Genomic DNA, 15,112 nt, shown 5'->3' on the forward strand with positions numbered 1-15,112 from the left:
GCTTGGATGTGAGGCCCAGTGTAACCTCCTGAGCCTGGCTAGAGTTTAGCGACCTGTCTCTAACCTGTAACCTCCACGTGGGGGTGACTCAGCCAGATCTGATGCAAGATTGCCCCCTGCCTAGCTACCTGCCTGCTTGGTGGAATACTATTGGCCCTTAACTCCTCACATCACCTTATCCTATCCTAAGATTCCCATCCCCTACCTCAGTCCTATATTAGTTCCTGTGTGCTGGAATAAATCAAGATCCTGCTTCGACAGACTCCCGACTCAGTGTGTATGGTTTTTCCCGGTAACTAATGGGGGGAGGGTCTGAGTCCTCGACACTCACCATCCAGCTCAGCCCCTGGGAAGAGGCCGGCCCTTCTCCTGCTCTACCTGCAGGGAGGACCCTGCATGGGATAGCCAGTTAGGCTACACTGGCTGGTTAGCAACCTCCTCCCTGCTTACTATTCCAATTCTGGATTACAGTGTCACTATGCATGGCTTTTTATGGGTTCTGGGGTTTGAACTCAGGTCCTCATGCGAGCAGGGCAAACACTTTACTGACTGAGCCATTTCCTCAGTCTAGCCTATAATTCACTTTTAATGATAATGAGGAAAAATTTATATTACCAATTAACTCAAGGTTTAGATGGGGTGCTAGTTTACAGCAGGGTTTCCTTGGCAGACAGGCTTAGATGCAGGTTTGCCTATCTTATCAGATTTAATAAACAAATAAACAACAGAACAAATAGGATTGGAATTTCAGGGAACAACAACTAATCCTTAGTGTTTCCAAAACTGCAATGGGAAATATGTACACTAACAATCATCATTTTTTAGCCACATCAAGCTTAACTTGGGATTTAGTATTTTGCTTGGCAACACTATTTCTTGAAAACCTTCAAATCAACCTTGGATGAAAGAGACAAGTACATGATGTTATGGGGAGTGGTTTCATGTGGTAATCATTCGTGATACTAATTTACTGTGAGATCTCTGTGCTTGACCTTAAAAGAGAAACAGAGCACACCCAGGTAATAAGTTTCCAAAGAGTGAGAAAGCAGCAGGTAAGTGTCACAGTAGCTCTCAGGTGAGCACCATTCAGTCTTCCCCTGATAGCTTGGGACATTTCCTAAGGGCGTGGTGGTGTCTGGAAAGGTCATGTGCAAATTGACTGTGGGGAACAGACCCCCACTGAGCAGAGCATGGGCTAGCTGGCTGACAACCCTGCAGAGTCCCCCAGTGTTATCTTCCCAAGCCCTTCCTTTGTCAAAGTGATGCAGCCCTCTGCAGAAACAAGGATGTAGATATGTCACTCCAGGGTGTCTCTTTCTGGGTAATACACCACCTTATTCTCTGGTTCTCCAGGATGGCTGTATTTCTAAAGAATTTCTGAACATGAAAAGTAGAGCTCCTTCATTCAGAAATAACTACTGAACACTCATGGTGCTCCAGGTCTATGGGGTAAGGAGAAAGCGTGGTGACCAGGCCCAGCTCTTGTGCATTGTCTAGTTCAACAGGACACTTCTGACCGACTCCCCATCTTGCAGAGGACCAGGGCCTCAAAAAGAGGGAAATGCTCATGAATGATTATCTCATTGCAGGCTCTACCTGGGGCTTGCCCTGCATTCAGTTTAGTGGGTACCAGGCTTGGGACATTTAGTGAGCACTTTAAGCCAAGTACATTATAAATATTCTTTCATTTAATCCTCATTAAAGCCCATTAAGGTATTTTACAGACTAGGAAATGTACATCTTAGATGCAAAAGGTCTTTCCTGAAGTCAGGCATTCACTAAATGGACAGTCCTGAGCCACACATGGCCCTTCTGGCTGTGTGGCCATCATGGTCACATACTGCCCTTCCCCCAAACCTTCCAAGGTCAACTTCTGGGAAATGACAGTCATTTCACTAGAGAGAAGACAAAACTCAACTGTGTAGTTAAAATAACAAAATAGGCTGTGTTTAAAAATATTAGAACAAACTACTTTAGATAGTTTAAATAAACAGACTAATTATTTTTTATCCAATAAATTACCTTCTTTTTTTGTTCACATTCCTAGAATTACCTCTTGGGATGTCCTTATGAAAATAAAAAGGATAATTTGAGTTCGAATAAATATTTTATTTAACCAAAAGGACATAACATAAATCTTTAGAGGCTGGGCAGTCAGAGTTCAGAGTTCAGACTAATTTTGAGTCTTTATGAAGCTTGCTTCTATATAAAATTCTGGTGTAGTGACATGAAATAAGGTTGGGGAAATGGACCAGAAATTCCCACCCAGACCTCATGTGGCCTCGTACCTAAGGATTTATGAGTGGACTCCTACATTGGTAAAGCTCTAAAGTCCTCTGGAACTTTCTGTTATTTGGCTACTTTCAAAAATAAAAACAAGGTTACATCTGTGTTTTCAGGGTCCATCCCTCTTCCAAATGCCCCTCCACCCAATTCCTGCCTCCAAGGCCTTGGACTTTCTAAGGCTTGGAACCATAAACAAGTCTGTGATAACTATGGAAACAAATAAAACCCGGGTCCAATTTCAGATCTGGGTTTTACATTCCAAAGTGAACTTTCCCACACATCTTCTCATGAACTAGCTTCTCTACATAGTGCCTCCTCTCTGATGGGAAAGCCCCAGGCGATGCTCTTCCTTCAAAAGTCAGTTTTCTTCCTTCTCCAGAAATTAAGCTCATCAGACAAAGCGAGAAACGAAGTGTTCTAAGGAGTAACACTGACAGAATATAGTGGTTCACCAGAGACTGCAGTTGTTTACTTTTTAGTTACCTGCTCAGAGAATCAACCACAGATTCTGTGTTTCAATCTTCGAAAAAGCATTTATTTGTATCTAATATGTACGAGTGTTTGCTTCATGTATGTTTTGCACCACATGAATTCCTGGTGTCCACAGAGGCCAGCAAAGGGCATGGGATCCCCTGGAAATGCGGTTACAGACAGTTGTGAGCTGTCACTCAAGTGCTGGGAACTGAACCTGGGTCCTCTGGAAGAGCAGTAGGTGCTCTTAACCACTGGTCCATTTCTCCAACCCCCATGTTTTTCAGTTTTTAAGATATGAAGACTGCATGTATGCTGTTGTTGCTTTTAAGCAAAAGCTCTGTGGCGTATCTACTTACATGGAAAAAGGTTGGAGCATGGCTCCTGTTACATCAGAACACAGGGTAACCCAGCAGCAAGGGCTGTTACAGAAGCCCTGGAGGCCTTGGGACCAGTGACTCATGGCCAGGCATGCCTTGACTTCCAGTCTCCTGGTCTGACCCTCTCGCAGATATTTAACAAGAGCCAGTGTATCTCATCATTTTCACTCCTCAAGTAGGAATAGCCTCTTGTTTCAATTTAACAGACTTCTCAAGTCCCACTTGAAGAACAAACTGAAACACCAGCAACTTCCACAAGTTGACTTCTACTTTCAAAATATCCAGTTAAGTACTGGTGATGCATAGTTCCTACTATGGTATAGTGCTTGCCTGCCATGTGTGAGGCCCAGGTTCAATCCCCCAATACCACCAGGGGAAAACACACACATATAGAGGCAACAAAAACAGAGGGAAAAACCATGATAGAGTTGCCAGGGTTTTAGGGAGTGAAAGATGCCCTTGTCAGAAGTCAGGTTCCTTTAGCGCAGCTGATTAAGCACCTCTGGGTGTCAAAACTACAGAGAGAAAGCCAGTCTGGAGCCTTCCATGGGGCAGCTATTTATTAGGACCTAATAACAACAGTCAGCATGCTGCCCATCCAACAACACAGGGCAAGGCAGGTGAGCTACCTTCTCAGAGCCTGTTGAGAGAAGCCTTCCCGCAAGCCTGCTTCCAGAGCCGCATCAGTCCAAATAAACACACAGGAGGCTACATTAATTATGAAGCTGTTGGCCTTGCTTGTTTCTTACTGGCTAGCTCTGACTTAAGTAATTACCCCGTAATTGTTAATCTAAGTATTTCTCTTACCGGAGAAGTTTCTGGGCTTCTTACCCCTATAGTGTTACATCTTGACTCCCTGTGTTTCTCCTTCCCAGAGTACTCCTCGACTCCTAGTCCCACCTATCTTGCTTCCCTATTGGCCAACAGTGCTTTATTGACATATACACAGGACTTCCCCCACCAAGAGCCTGCAGTGGAAAACTGAACACTGACAGAAATCTCTGTCATTTGACACACTATGCTAATGCTAAATGCCCATGTCCATCTCTCCACCTGCCATGAGGAGAGGGCTATATGCACTCAGGACTCTTGCTGTTAGCCAGGGGAGAAAAACCAGGCTTGGGAAGCTCTAAGTAAATCATCTTCCAAATGGCTAATGAATTAAGGTGGAGCTTGAATTCAGACACGTGCACATCCAGGGTGCAGGTCTTTGTGGCTTGAACGTGAATGTCCCCCATAGGCTCATGTATTTGAACACTCCATCTCTAGTTGCTGGAGATTTTGGGGAGGTTGTGACAGTTTTAGGAGGTGGCACCTCACTGGAAGATGTGAGTCACTGGGGCAGACCTTGAGCTCCTTTTTTTGTTTGTTTGTTTGTTTGTCTTTTTGCTTTTTGAGGCTCTAACAGTCCTAGATGTTCTGGAACTCACTCTGTAGGCCAGGTTGGCCTCAAACTCATGGAGATCTGCCTGCCTTGGTTTCCTGTGTGCTAGAATTAAAGCCGTGGGCAACCATTACCTGACTGACCTTGAGGTTTTATATCTCATCCAATTTCTTGTTTCTTCTCTGCTTCCTAACTTGGATGTAATATAATCAGTTGCCTCCCACCCCTGCCACCATGCCTCCCTGCCATGGTGGACTGTGTCCACTTAAACTGCAAGCCAACATAACCTCTTCTTACTTCAAGCTTCTTTTTGTTGGGTATTTTGTTATACCAATGAGAAGAGCAAGTACACAGACCTTAACTATCAAATAAATATGAACAGATCACCTTCATATTTGAACTTATAAACAAATTCTTCTTGAATGGGAAAATTTGCATTAATTTGAGGGACAATTTTCATGTTGGCACTTACCTGTTATCTTACAGCCATAAACTTCAAATCTCATAGATATACCAGTTTCCCAGGATACAGGTTTGATCCGGACAAATCGAGTTATTAGTGGTTTGGGGAAAACTCCTAAGACAACATCGGTGGGGTTGGTGTTTCCCTGAAAGATCTGGATTGGAGAGAGAGGGCATTAACAAACTACCTGTATTTGAAACAAATTCCAGAAACTTTCCACAAATGCTTGCAGAAACTGTTTGCAGTTCTAGCATTTTCTACCAAGGTTGGTGTGCCATTAGCAACCTGTCATGTCATTTTCCCAAATAACTGTAATCAAAGAGAACCCTGTCCAGTGTAGAATGCCACCCCAATCATATATTCTTGCTTGAGGGCCTACAGCTTCAAAAAGCACTGTCACAAGGATGGCATTTATTAAAGGACACATGCTGTCATCTTTAAAAGTGAGAAGCTGTTAGCTTTACAGAAGAGCTACAGCCACGCGCATCCCGCAGGGACTCTCACTTCCTCCCTTCCCCAGCGGTTTCTAGAAGAGACGCTCTTGGAGTTCTGGGTTAGGTCTGGTTTTTTAAAATTCTAGCCCATGTCCTCAGACACAATCCTTCCCCCTCTTTTCCTCCTTTCTTCTTTTTGTAGACCTTGTTGCATGTGTCCATGGTCAGCCTTGAATTCCCTTAAACTCCTCATATTTCTGCTCCTACCTCTCAAGTGGGGGGTTTCAGGTATGTACCATGTGTCTGATTTAGGGATGTTCAGGATCAGTCCCAGGACTTTGTGCCCATGAGGCAATCACTCCAGCTACTGAGTCACATCCCCGGCTTCCTGCCCTCTTTGCTTCCTGGGTCCCTTGGTAAATGTTCTTAGTCATGCATCTGAGATTTTAGTACTTTGGGGTTATTGGTAAAATTATGCTTCAGTGGTCAGAGGCAAGTAAATAATAAATGATTTTGAACTGAAAATTCCCAGTCTTTTGCTTCCAGGTACAAATAGAGCCTCTGAGTCCAAGAGCGATTAGGCATGTGACCACAAAGGCAAGTAGGACTCACTATAATCCGGGCTATAAACCTGGTGCCTGCAAATGTCCTTTGGGACTAAATGGAATTCGGTGGTGTTGTTTACAGAATCATGGAACATTCTGGCACCAGTCTTCCCTCAGATAAGAGCGATAGCCCTCTGCTTTCTAGATTTGTAGGTCAGCTATGGGTGAGGACGGCCTTGCAAAAGCAGCAGCATTTACACGGGGCGGTGGTGGCACATACCTTTAACCTCAACATTCAGGCGGCAGAGGCAGGGGGATCTCTGTGAGTTCAAGGCCAGCCTGGTCTACACAAAGAGTTCCAGGACTGCCAGGCTACATAGAGGGACTCCGTTTCAAAGATCTACCCCCTCTCCAAATAAAATAATAAGACGGACAGCTCTCTGTGGTACTGAATGTGTCAAGCAGCGTGACTGCCCACCATGTAATCAAAACCTTCCTTGCAGGGCCTGGGCACCCCCCCCGCCCATCTTCCAGTATGTGCATGCAGTTTCCCTGAGCTTTACTCTTCCCTCCAGAGGAAGGCCACATCAGTGTCATCTGACTGGTACTTATCTGCTTCATTGCCCGTGCTGCTGCTCTGCAGCACACACTAAAATGCCCTCTGTGAGTTACTTCTAATTCAGTTTCTCCGTCTGGCAAACAACCCGAATGGGTACATTTTCATGTGGCAAAAGCAGCGAGAAGCTTCTAGAAGTAGTAGCATTTCAAACAATGCTGTTCTTATGGCCCATTCAGTTCTCTCAGAGGGACCAGAGTTGGCTGACTAGGGTTTGCACAGACTTGGGGTGGATGTGTGCCTATTGCATAGAGTTCGCATGGGGTGGATGTGTGCCCGTTGCAGGAGTTCGCACAGACTGGGGTGGGTGCGTGCCCATAGATTGCTGAAAGACATGCAAGTTCATGCTCTGTCCAAAGGATGAGGACTGTCAGGGCAGGCTGGGATTGAATTCTGACCTTGCCACGGTCCAGCAAATGAAATCAAGACAGATGAGATCTCAGGTGAGATCTCTGGCTGGAATAAATGGGAAGGACTTCATTTATGTTCTGAAGTCCCCACACGCCAAGTGTCATCCCTGCTGCCTCCCTCCCACACCCTCCTGCACCTTCCTGCTCTGGAAGGCTTGTGTGTGCAGGCCCTGCCCTTGCTCCATAACTGGAAGTCATGAAACCCTGCGGTCATGAGGGGCTTTCTTTCCCAGGTGGAGAAGAGGTTCTATGTCCTCCACCTTTGATAGCCCTTGTACTGTCCTCAGAATCTTCCAAGGGCCTCTCTTCCCACAGAGCAGCTCCCCCCCTACACCTGCCTCCATTTCGCCTGCCCTCCACGAGAGAGAGATTTTGCCACTGATCGAGAGAATCCATATCTGTCTTTTACTGCATACTGCAGGGGCTTTTCTTGGTTCTAGCCAAGGTCATGGGTGTTCTAAGGTGAGCTGAGGACACATGAACGTTACTGAACTAGTTTCCTTGCATTGTGTGTGTGTGTGTGTGTGTGTGTGTGTGTGTGTGTGTGTGTGTGTGTCTGTAGGACAGGGAGAAACCTCAGGTGTCATTTCTCAGACAGAGCTAACACATCTAGTTTTTTGAGACAGGCTCTCTCACTGGCCTGCCAATGAGTTTTAGGGATTCTTCCGTTTCCACTGCCCAGGGCTGGGGTGGCAAGCATGACCCATACAGTCCCGGCCTCTTTTTTCCTGTTTTAAACATTGATTTATTTATCATGTGTAGGTACATATGTGGAACTTGTGAAAACTGGTTCTCCACTTCTGCCATGTGGGTCCTGGAAATGGAATTTGGGTTGTCAGGCTTACCAGTGAGTGCCTTTACCCTCTGAGCCGTCTCACTGGCATGCATGCATATACATGCATGCTTTTATATATTGAAAGCATGGGTTCTGTAGATGGAACTCAGGTCCTCATGCTTGTGTGCTAAGCAGTTACTGGCCGAGTATCTCTCCAGCCCCTCAGGCTGTTGATTTCAGGTAACATAAAATATGAATTCCCAAAAATCTTTTGATTAATAAATCAAACAAGCAGGCTGGCTGAGGAGAAGATCTTAGCTCCTAAATGACAGAGCATAGGGCAAAGGCTCTGAGGCTGGACCCAGCCGCCCCAGGGGTGAAGCTTCAAGTGCGGAGTAGTGTGCTGTCTGTGTGATCTGAAAGAACACATCGAAATAACCACAGTTCTCCTGTTCTTACAAGGCACAGCCAATTGCACTTGTAAATGAGCAACAAGCATAGATGAAAGCGTGCTAGCCCATTACAGAGAGGAAAGAAGAAAAACATCTATGAAAGAATGAAGACACACAAGGAAAAAAACCAAGTAAATGAAGCCAAACAACTACCAGGAACTCCTAAGGTGGGTAGTGTTAGGCTGTGCATTATCTGTCCTGGGGTGGGGTGTGTGTATGTGGGGGTGGGTGGTAAAGGTGATTCTCCAGTTTGTCATTTAATTTGGCTGGTTATTTCTGCTGTCTTTTCAGTGACATCTGTGTAATTTCCTCTTGGCCTTTGGATTGGTAACATGAGACCCTTTGGTCAGATTTAAACCTCTAATTGCACTTTTCATTTTAAATCAATTCAAAAAGTAAACCAGGCCCGACAGAAAAATCCCCACACAAACAAATAAAAATTGATGGTGCTTGTGAAAGGCTTTAGCTGGGGAGGGGGAAGGGAGGGGCAGCAGCAAACTCACAATGGCCTTATTTCCCTCTTTCAGGGTGATCCAGTCCTCTCCATTGGAGCTGATGTCTACTCTGTAAGTCTTGACGTAATACTTCTTCTTGGTTTCCTTGGAAATGGCACCCTGTGTCCCGACAGCAGTGACGAATCGCAGGAAGCCCAAATCCACCTGCAAGAAAGTGACACAAGGGTTCAGTCATCTGCCCCAACAAGCACTGCTGTGACCTAAACAGCTTATCCTGCAGGCTCCATTGGAATCAGCAGGGCCCCATGTGATGTCAATGACCCTCATCTTCCCATCCACCCTCTAGAGCAATGGTTCCCAGCCTCCCTAATGCTGCAACACTTTAATACAGTTCCTTGTGTTGTGGTGACCCCCAACCATAAAATCACTTTTGTTGATACTTCACAACTGTAATTTTGCTACTGACATGAAACATAATGTAAATATTTTTGGAGCTAAAGGTTGAGACCCACAGGTTGAGAACCACTGCTCTAAAGGAAGGCAACGGCTGTCAACTACCTTTTAGAAGTCTATTCCTGTGCCCATAGGTTAGTGCTGTTGTCAGCTTGGGTCAGAGAAACTTCTTCCTGCAGTAGGTAACAGGTCCTACAGAGACTCAGAACAACAGAGTGTTCAGCTCTGAACAGGGTATCTGCATCACCACTTCAAATGCTCAGGGGACATCACAGAAGGGGGTGTGGAAAGATTGCGAGAACTGAAGGAAGGGATGGAGTGTTGAGCAGTTGAGAGGGAGATGAGTCCCAGGGCATGATGGGGAGGAAAGAGATACAGTCAGAAAGCAGGGCTTGCTCCTCTTTGTCAGTTTCCAGTTTCCCAACAAGAGAGTCTCACTTTTTGTCTTGCTTGCTAACCTCATGCCCTGAAGGGTGGTGGGGACTTCCAGAAAAGTTTTGTTCTGTCATGGGTTCCCACCTTGACTAGCTAGCTGTCAATAGTCCCCCAATGGGACAACTGTTCATGAACTGGAATCCTTGAACGCACTGGAATCATCAGTCAGTGCTATCACACACAGCTTTTCCACATGGATTTTGGGGGTTGAATTCAGGTCCTCAAGTTTGTATGGCAAGTCCTTTACCTCCTGAGCCATGCTGCCCCCTTAGGAAGACCTTTCTTACCTCTGACCTCCTGCAATCCTATTTTTCATATTCCTCATAGATATCTGCAGTATAATCACATCCCCTTTCCTTTGACTCTTCACATTGTCATCATTAATAATTACATATAGTTTTAAAATAAAAATTATGATTAGGCTCTACATGTTGAGCATTTTCACTGCCTTTTCATTAATGCGTTTGACTTTCCCTGGAAAGCTGTTTCTGTATATTTGTTGTATCGCCTGGATGTTACAGAATCTTTTTTTCTTACCGAAAAGAAATAGCTCAAAAGAAGGGATGCATAAACACAATATTCTTTTACAGGATTCAGAGAGGAATGGCCTAATACACCTGGTTTGCATTGACCAGATATTTCAACAGTACACTAAGAGCTAATGGAACACCGTTTTCTTCAAAAGTGAAGAGAAACAACAAAGGCAGAGCAATTCCCCACCCCTGCCTCAGCTTCTGAGTCCTGTGACTTGACAGCCCAATTTTCAGAAAACACTATTTCAATTAACCCTGCAGTGCCTGTGAGCCCAGGGCTGCTGCAGAATGAATGGCCTGCTTGGAAGACTGCCTCCTCTGGTCTGTCAGGAACAGCTTTCCCCTGATGACCCTGGGAGGAGTTAGAACACAGAGGCACAGGAAAAGGCGTGCATTGAAAGGAGGAGGGTAAATTCCACAGTCCAACAGCTCAACAGCTCTCCCTGCAAGGGCCCAACAATACAAGTGCATTTCTGTGTTATCAACGTAAATGTAACATTGATGCTCTGTAGGTTTTCTCCAGATCTGAAACAAATAAGAGAATCAACAACGTATCTTTGTGTGTGTGTGTGTGTGTGTGTGTGTGTGTGGTGTGGTTGTGGATGGTTATAAAAAAGTTATAAGCCTGGAGCTTGATATGTAGACCAGGAAGGATGTCCTAGAATTCAAACTCACAGAGATCTGCCTGCTTCTGCTTTCTGGGTACTGAGATTAAAGGCATGCTTTTTCTTTTTCTTTTGACACAGAGTCTCATAAAGTCCAGCTTGACTGGAACTTGCTATTTAGTCAACTATGACCTTGAACTTCCGATCCTTCAGCTTTTACCTCCCCAGTGCTGGGCTTCTAGACATGCAGCACCACACCCTGCTCTTTGTTACGGATGGAATCAGGCCTTGGTGCATGCTAGGCAAACGTTCTACCAGCAGAGCTGTGTCCCATCCACAGAACAAAATTCTAATAAAAATTAATACTGTAGATTAACAATGGCTACCATTTCAACTTCTCATTCAACAGTACTTATCCCGATGGCTGACACTGGTAATCCTTTTCAGAAGGGAAACAGAACATCATCTAGTGAATGCCACACTCTCCCTATCCCCTGAGAGCACAGGTTTCTAAAAGTAGAGACTGCCAATGCTTGTACTATGTGGCAAGCAAAATAAAAGATGGCAAATTAAACTGAATTTGAGATGAAAAGAAAATAAAAAAAAACTATACTAACTCAGAAACTTGAAAAGGGGAAAACACAATTTTCTACATAATCTGGGCTTTCAGAACACTCACATATGAAAGTTAATGGGCTCTAGACACTAGAGGAAGACTTCAAGAGTTTCAAATGCTCTCAGAACACTGAAGACTTTATTGGCCATCCACCAAGTTACTCAAGAGTCATGCACGTCCACTTGCAAGCTGAAAGGTCCTTAAAACCTGGATGTCCAAGGGATTGCAGCAGAGCGCTGTAGACACAAACTCTTCCTGTCCCACCTACAAGAGGCCCTTCAGTCTGGGAATGATTAAACTCTCAAGTGTCCAATTGTGGCTTGAGTTGATTTGAAATCACTTTGGAACTCTGTTTCCTGGATGTACCTTCAGACAAACAGACACACACAGCGTCTCCTGTAGCCTGGCTTCCTTTGAACTCACGCTGTGGCCAAGACTAGTCTTGAACTTCTGCCTCCACCTCCCTAGTGCTGAGATCACAAGTCAGAGTCACCATAGCTGGTTTATGGGGTGCTGGGGATGGAACCCAGGACTTTGTGATACCAGATAAGCATTCTACCAGTGCAGACACACGTTCCAGACCTGTGTTCACAAAGCTTTGAGGGAGAGCTAGTTACTAGGCAGGGAAGCAGTGGTCACCTAGAACATTCCCAGGTATGGGGAATCAGCTGACTTGCAGGAAGGAGCCTGGGCAAAGACAAGAAATTCCTCAGTAAGGAAGATGTCAAGACATAACAGAGGGGCTCCTAGAACAGAAGTGTGAGTCATTCCTGAAAGGGAAATAGTACTTTTTTTCTCGACAGCAACGAACACAGCAGTAACTTCCCTGGCAATTGCATAGTTTCCTGCTGGGGTTTAAACTCCATAGCTCCTCTTATTTGCCACACTGGGGATTTGAAGTTCTGTTTCATTTTTCTTCCTAACATGACTGCCGCTGAGCTTACAGTGGATGACAACCTCATGGAATCTAGACTGTTGCATAGACCAAGAGCAGATGCTATCTAGATCTCTGATAAGTCCTGCCTTCCTCTCTCCAGATGTGGACTTAGGGTTAACACAGGGGGTCTCTACTCACTAACTCTCTCTACCTAAGAGCTTAGGGAATTCTGAGTAACTGGAAGGGACCACCCTCCACCCTAAAGGGCCATGGAAAGTCTGGGAGGATATGGGGACAGTTGGCCTCATCAACACCTGGTTCCTTAGCCTCGGTGTCATTTCAAGATGAAGGCAATTGGGAATCAGTAACAGAATCAAGAAGTCTCTGCCCTCCCCTGTCCTGCCTAAGAGCAGGGCATGTATCCTCTATGGTAAAGTGTGAGTCTCCCTTGTGCTGTGCTACCAGGAATCAACACTGGGGTGAGGGCATGAGTATGCCTTTCCCAGAAAAACCTGATTTTCCACCAACTGCCCTTAAGGGGTGCCCTGGTTACTAGTGACTAGTCACAATCTAGTGACCCCAGAAGCCAAATACCCTTCCTTCCATTTATTTATTTATTTATTTATTTATTTTTGGAACAGCATTTTTCTGTGTTTACAGTCCTGGATGGAACTCACTTTGCAGACCAGGCTGGCCTCTAATTCACATAAATCCCCCTGCCTCTGCCTTCTAAGTGCTGGGAATTAAAGGCTTGAGACACCAGCTCCTGGCATCTCCCGCCTTTTAAGAAGTCATTTCTCCACAGCAATTGCCATTTGCTAAAATGGTGTATTTGTGCTTGGATATATAACTGTTTCTTTGAACTTTTACTTTTCTCTGAAGCCCAAGTGACATAAAAATATGAATAGAATTTGTATTGCTTTCTCTTGTTAATCTGCCTTTTGTCAATTGAGTTTGCAGACCACAGACACAAACCTAAATGGGCACAGGAATAGCCTTTTTCTGCCTTTACAAATCTTTCTAACTGGCATAATTAAGTAGGGCAATGGTCTCAATCTACCTTCCTGAGTATTATTTAATCACATCAGAATATGTATGACCTAACTAAAATGCTTGTAATTCCTAAATAATATTTTTGTTTGTATATTTGATTTGTAAAAATCTTGTGCCATAATAGAAAATAAAACCAAACTCTTCCTCCTTTCCTCTTTCCCTCCCTCCCTCCCCCATCTCTCCTCCTCCTATTCCCTCCCCATTCTTCCCCCTCCACTCTCCCTCCACTTCTGCTAAATAGGAGTGACCATTTCCTCTCTTCAGCCTGGTGGATGAGCCCAAAATTTCTACTCTGGTAAGTTCATCATACAGCTCACTGAGTTCATCATGCTGTGTTCTCCTTCTAGTCCCTTTTAGACATTTGTGATTTCTCTGAAAAAAGAATTTGTCTTTCTGTATTGCTGATAAGAGTCCTAGTGAAAATTTCATAAAATGTAGTAAATTCAAGAAGGGCAAAAACTCTCACAAGATACCACTACTGTAATAACACACTCCAATCTTCTCCAGGGTCTTTTCCCTATGAAAATACACGTGAATATGTGTATGTTTATAGTTATAAAAACAAGGCCATTCCAACTCTGTGACTCATAACTTGTCATTTCCTTCTGTTTTTTATTGTATCTCCTTGCCAAGAATAGTTTTCTTCTCTCTCTCTCTCTCTCTCTCTCTCTCTCTCTCTCTCTCTCTCTCTCTCTCTCTCTCTCTCTATCTCTATCTCTATCTCTCCCTTCCTCCCTCCATCCCTCCCCTTCCTTCCTTCCTTCCTTCCTTCCCTCCTTTCTTTCCTTCCATTTTTTGGAGAGGTTCTGGGTAGTTTAGGCTGGCCAAGAACTTACTACATAGCCACAAAACAGGTCTGAAACTCTCAGGCTCCTCTTTTCTTAGCCTTCTGAGTGCTTGGTGAGCAGGCATGTGCCACCACACCTAACCCCATCACCATTTTTTAAGGGCATCATCATGCACTGGTAGATTGATGTAGTCTGCTGTTTTGGAACCCTCAGGTATTAGACTTTATATAATAAACTTGATATAACCAGTAGACCTCATACTGCCTGTCAGAGTGTTCTGTAATGAGTTAGTGGACTAGAATGAATAGGAACCATCTGGCAACTTCAACTATGACCTCAGGAAGGGTTGGCAAACATAGTATGAAGCAGGCAAGAGAAGATGCAAACAATGCTCAGAGAACTGGGAGGGATGAGGGAGGGGAGACATCTCACAGCTGACTATGATGCCCAAGATGTGTAGCAAAGGTTCCACAGTAGAAATCTGCAGGTAGACAGGAGAAGAAAGAATGTGGGATATTTTGGGGGGTGTATGTAGGGGGAGGGGAGCAGAACTGACTGACCCTGAAGAATGAAAGGATGGAGCAGCAGACACCAGCCAGCCATGGTTCTCACACCACAGCCGGCACTGTTGATGTGAAGTGCATGGGCTCCGTTGAACACCCGATTTCCACAACTGGAAGGCAATGGTCAACAGCCATGGAGACAATCTGGAACCTCCAGATCCATCACTGCCTACACCTCTGCTGTGTTGTCACCAACCTTGCATCCATCCTAGGACACAGCAATGGTGCACTAAGACAAACAGCAGCAATGACAGAGAAGCAGGGCAGTTCTCCACAGGGCATCACTCCCTGTTCTCTTTCCCCCAAAACACGCAGGGCGACAGGCATACAACGAGGTTGCGGGCTCCCTAAGCCCAAGCAGCTTTGCTTCATGCACCATCTTCTGAGATTCAGATGCGTGTCCTTACCTCCTAACTGTCTGAGTTTTGACTGGAAGATGGATGTGTTTTCACTTCTGAGTTTGGGGGACTTCTGTGATGAAGGGTGGTGGGGAGGCAGATGGAGGATGGAGGGGGCAG

General features: G+C 45.0%; 1 protein-coding gene across 4 annotated transcripts in view; it reads right to left on the minus strand.

The window, feature by feature from the left end:
• Nrp1 (neuropilin 1) overlaps positions 1–15,112 on the minus strand; it is a 149,452-nt gene that overhangs the window by 38,321 nt on the left and 96,019 nt on the right. For all 4 annotated transcript variants that reach the window (XM_040755278.1, XM_040755279.1, XM_040755276.1 and 1 more), the window contains exons 8-9: positions 8,720–8,875; positions 4,994–5,138 (exon numbers count right to left, since the gene is read on the minus strand). In XM_040755278.1, coding sequence (XP_040611212.1) covers positions 4,994–5,138; positions 8,720–8,875 — 301 coding nt within the window. The remainder of the gene's footprint in view (positions 1–4,993; positions 5,139–8,719; positions 8,876–15,112) is intronic.

The sequence above is a fragment of the Mesocricetus auratus genome, unplaced genomic scaffold, assembly GCF_017639785.1.
Source record: "Mesocricetus auratus isolate SY011 unplaced genomic scaffold, BCM_Maur_2.0 Super-Scaffold_100013, whole genome shotgun sequence".
Taxonomy (NCBI): Eukaryota; Metazoa; Chordata; class Mammalia; order Rodentia; family Cricetidae; genus Mesocricetus; species Mesocricetus auratus.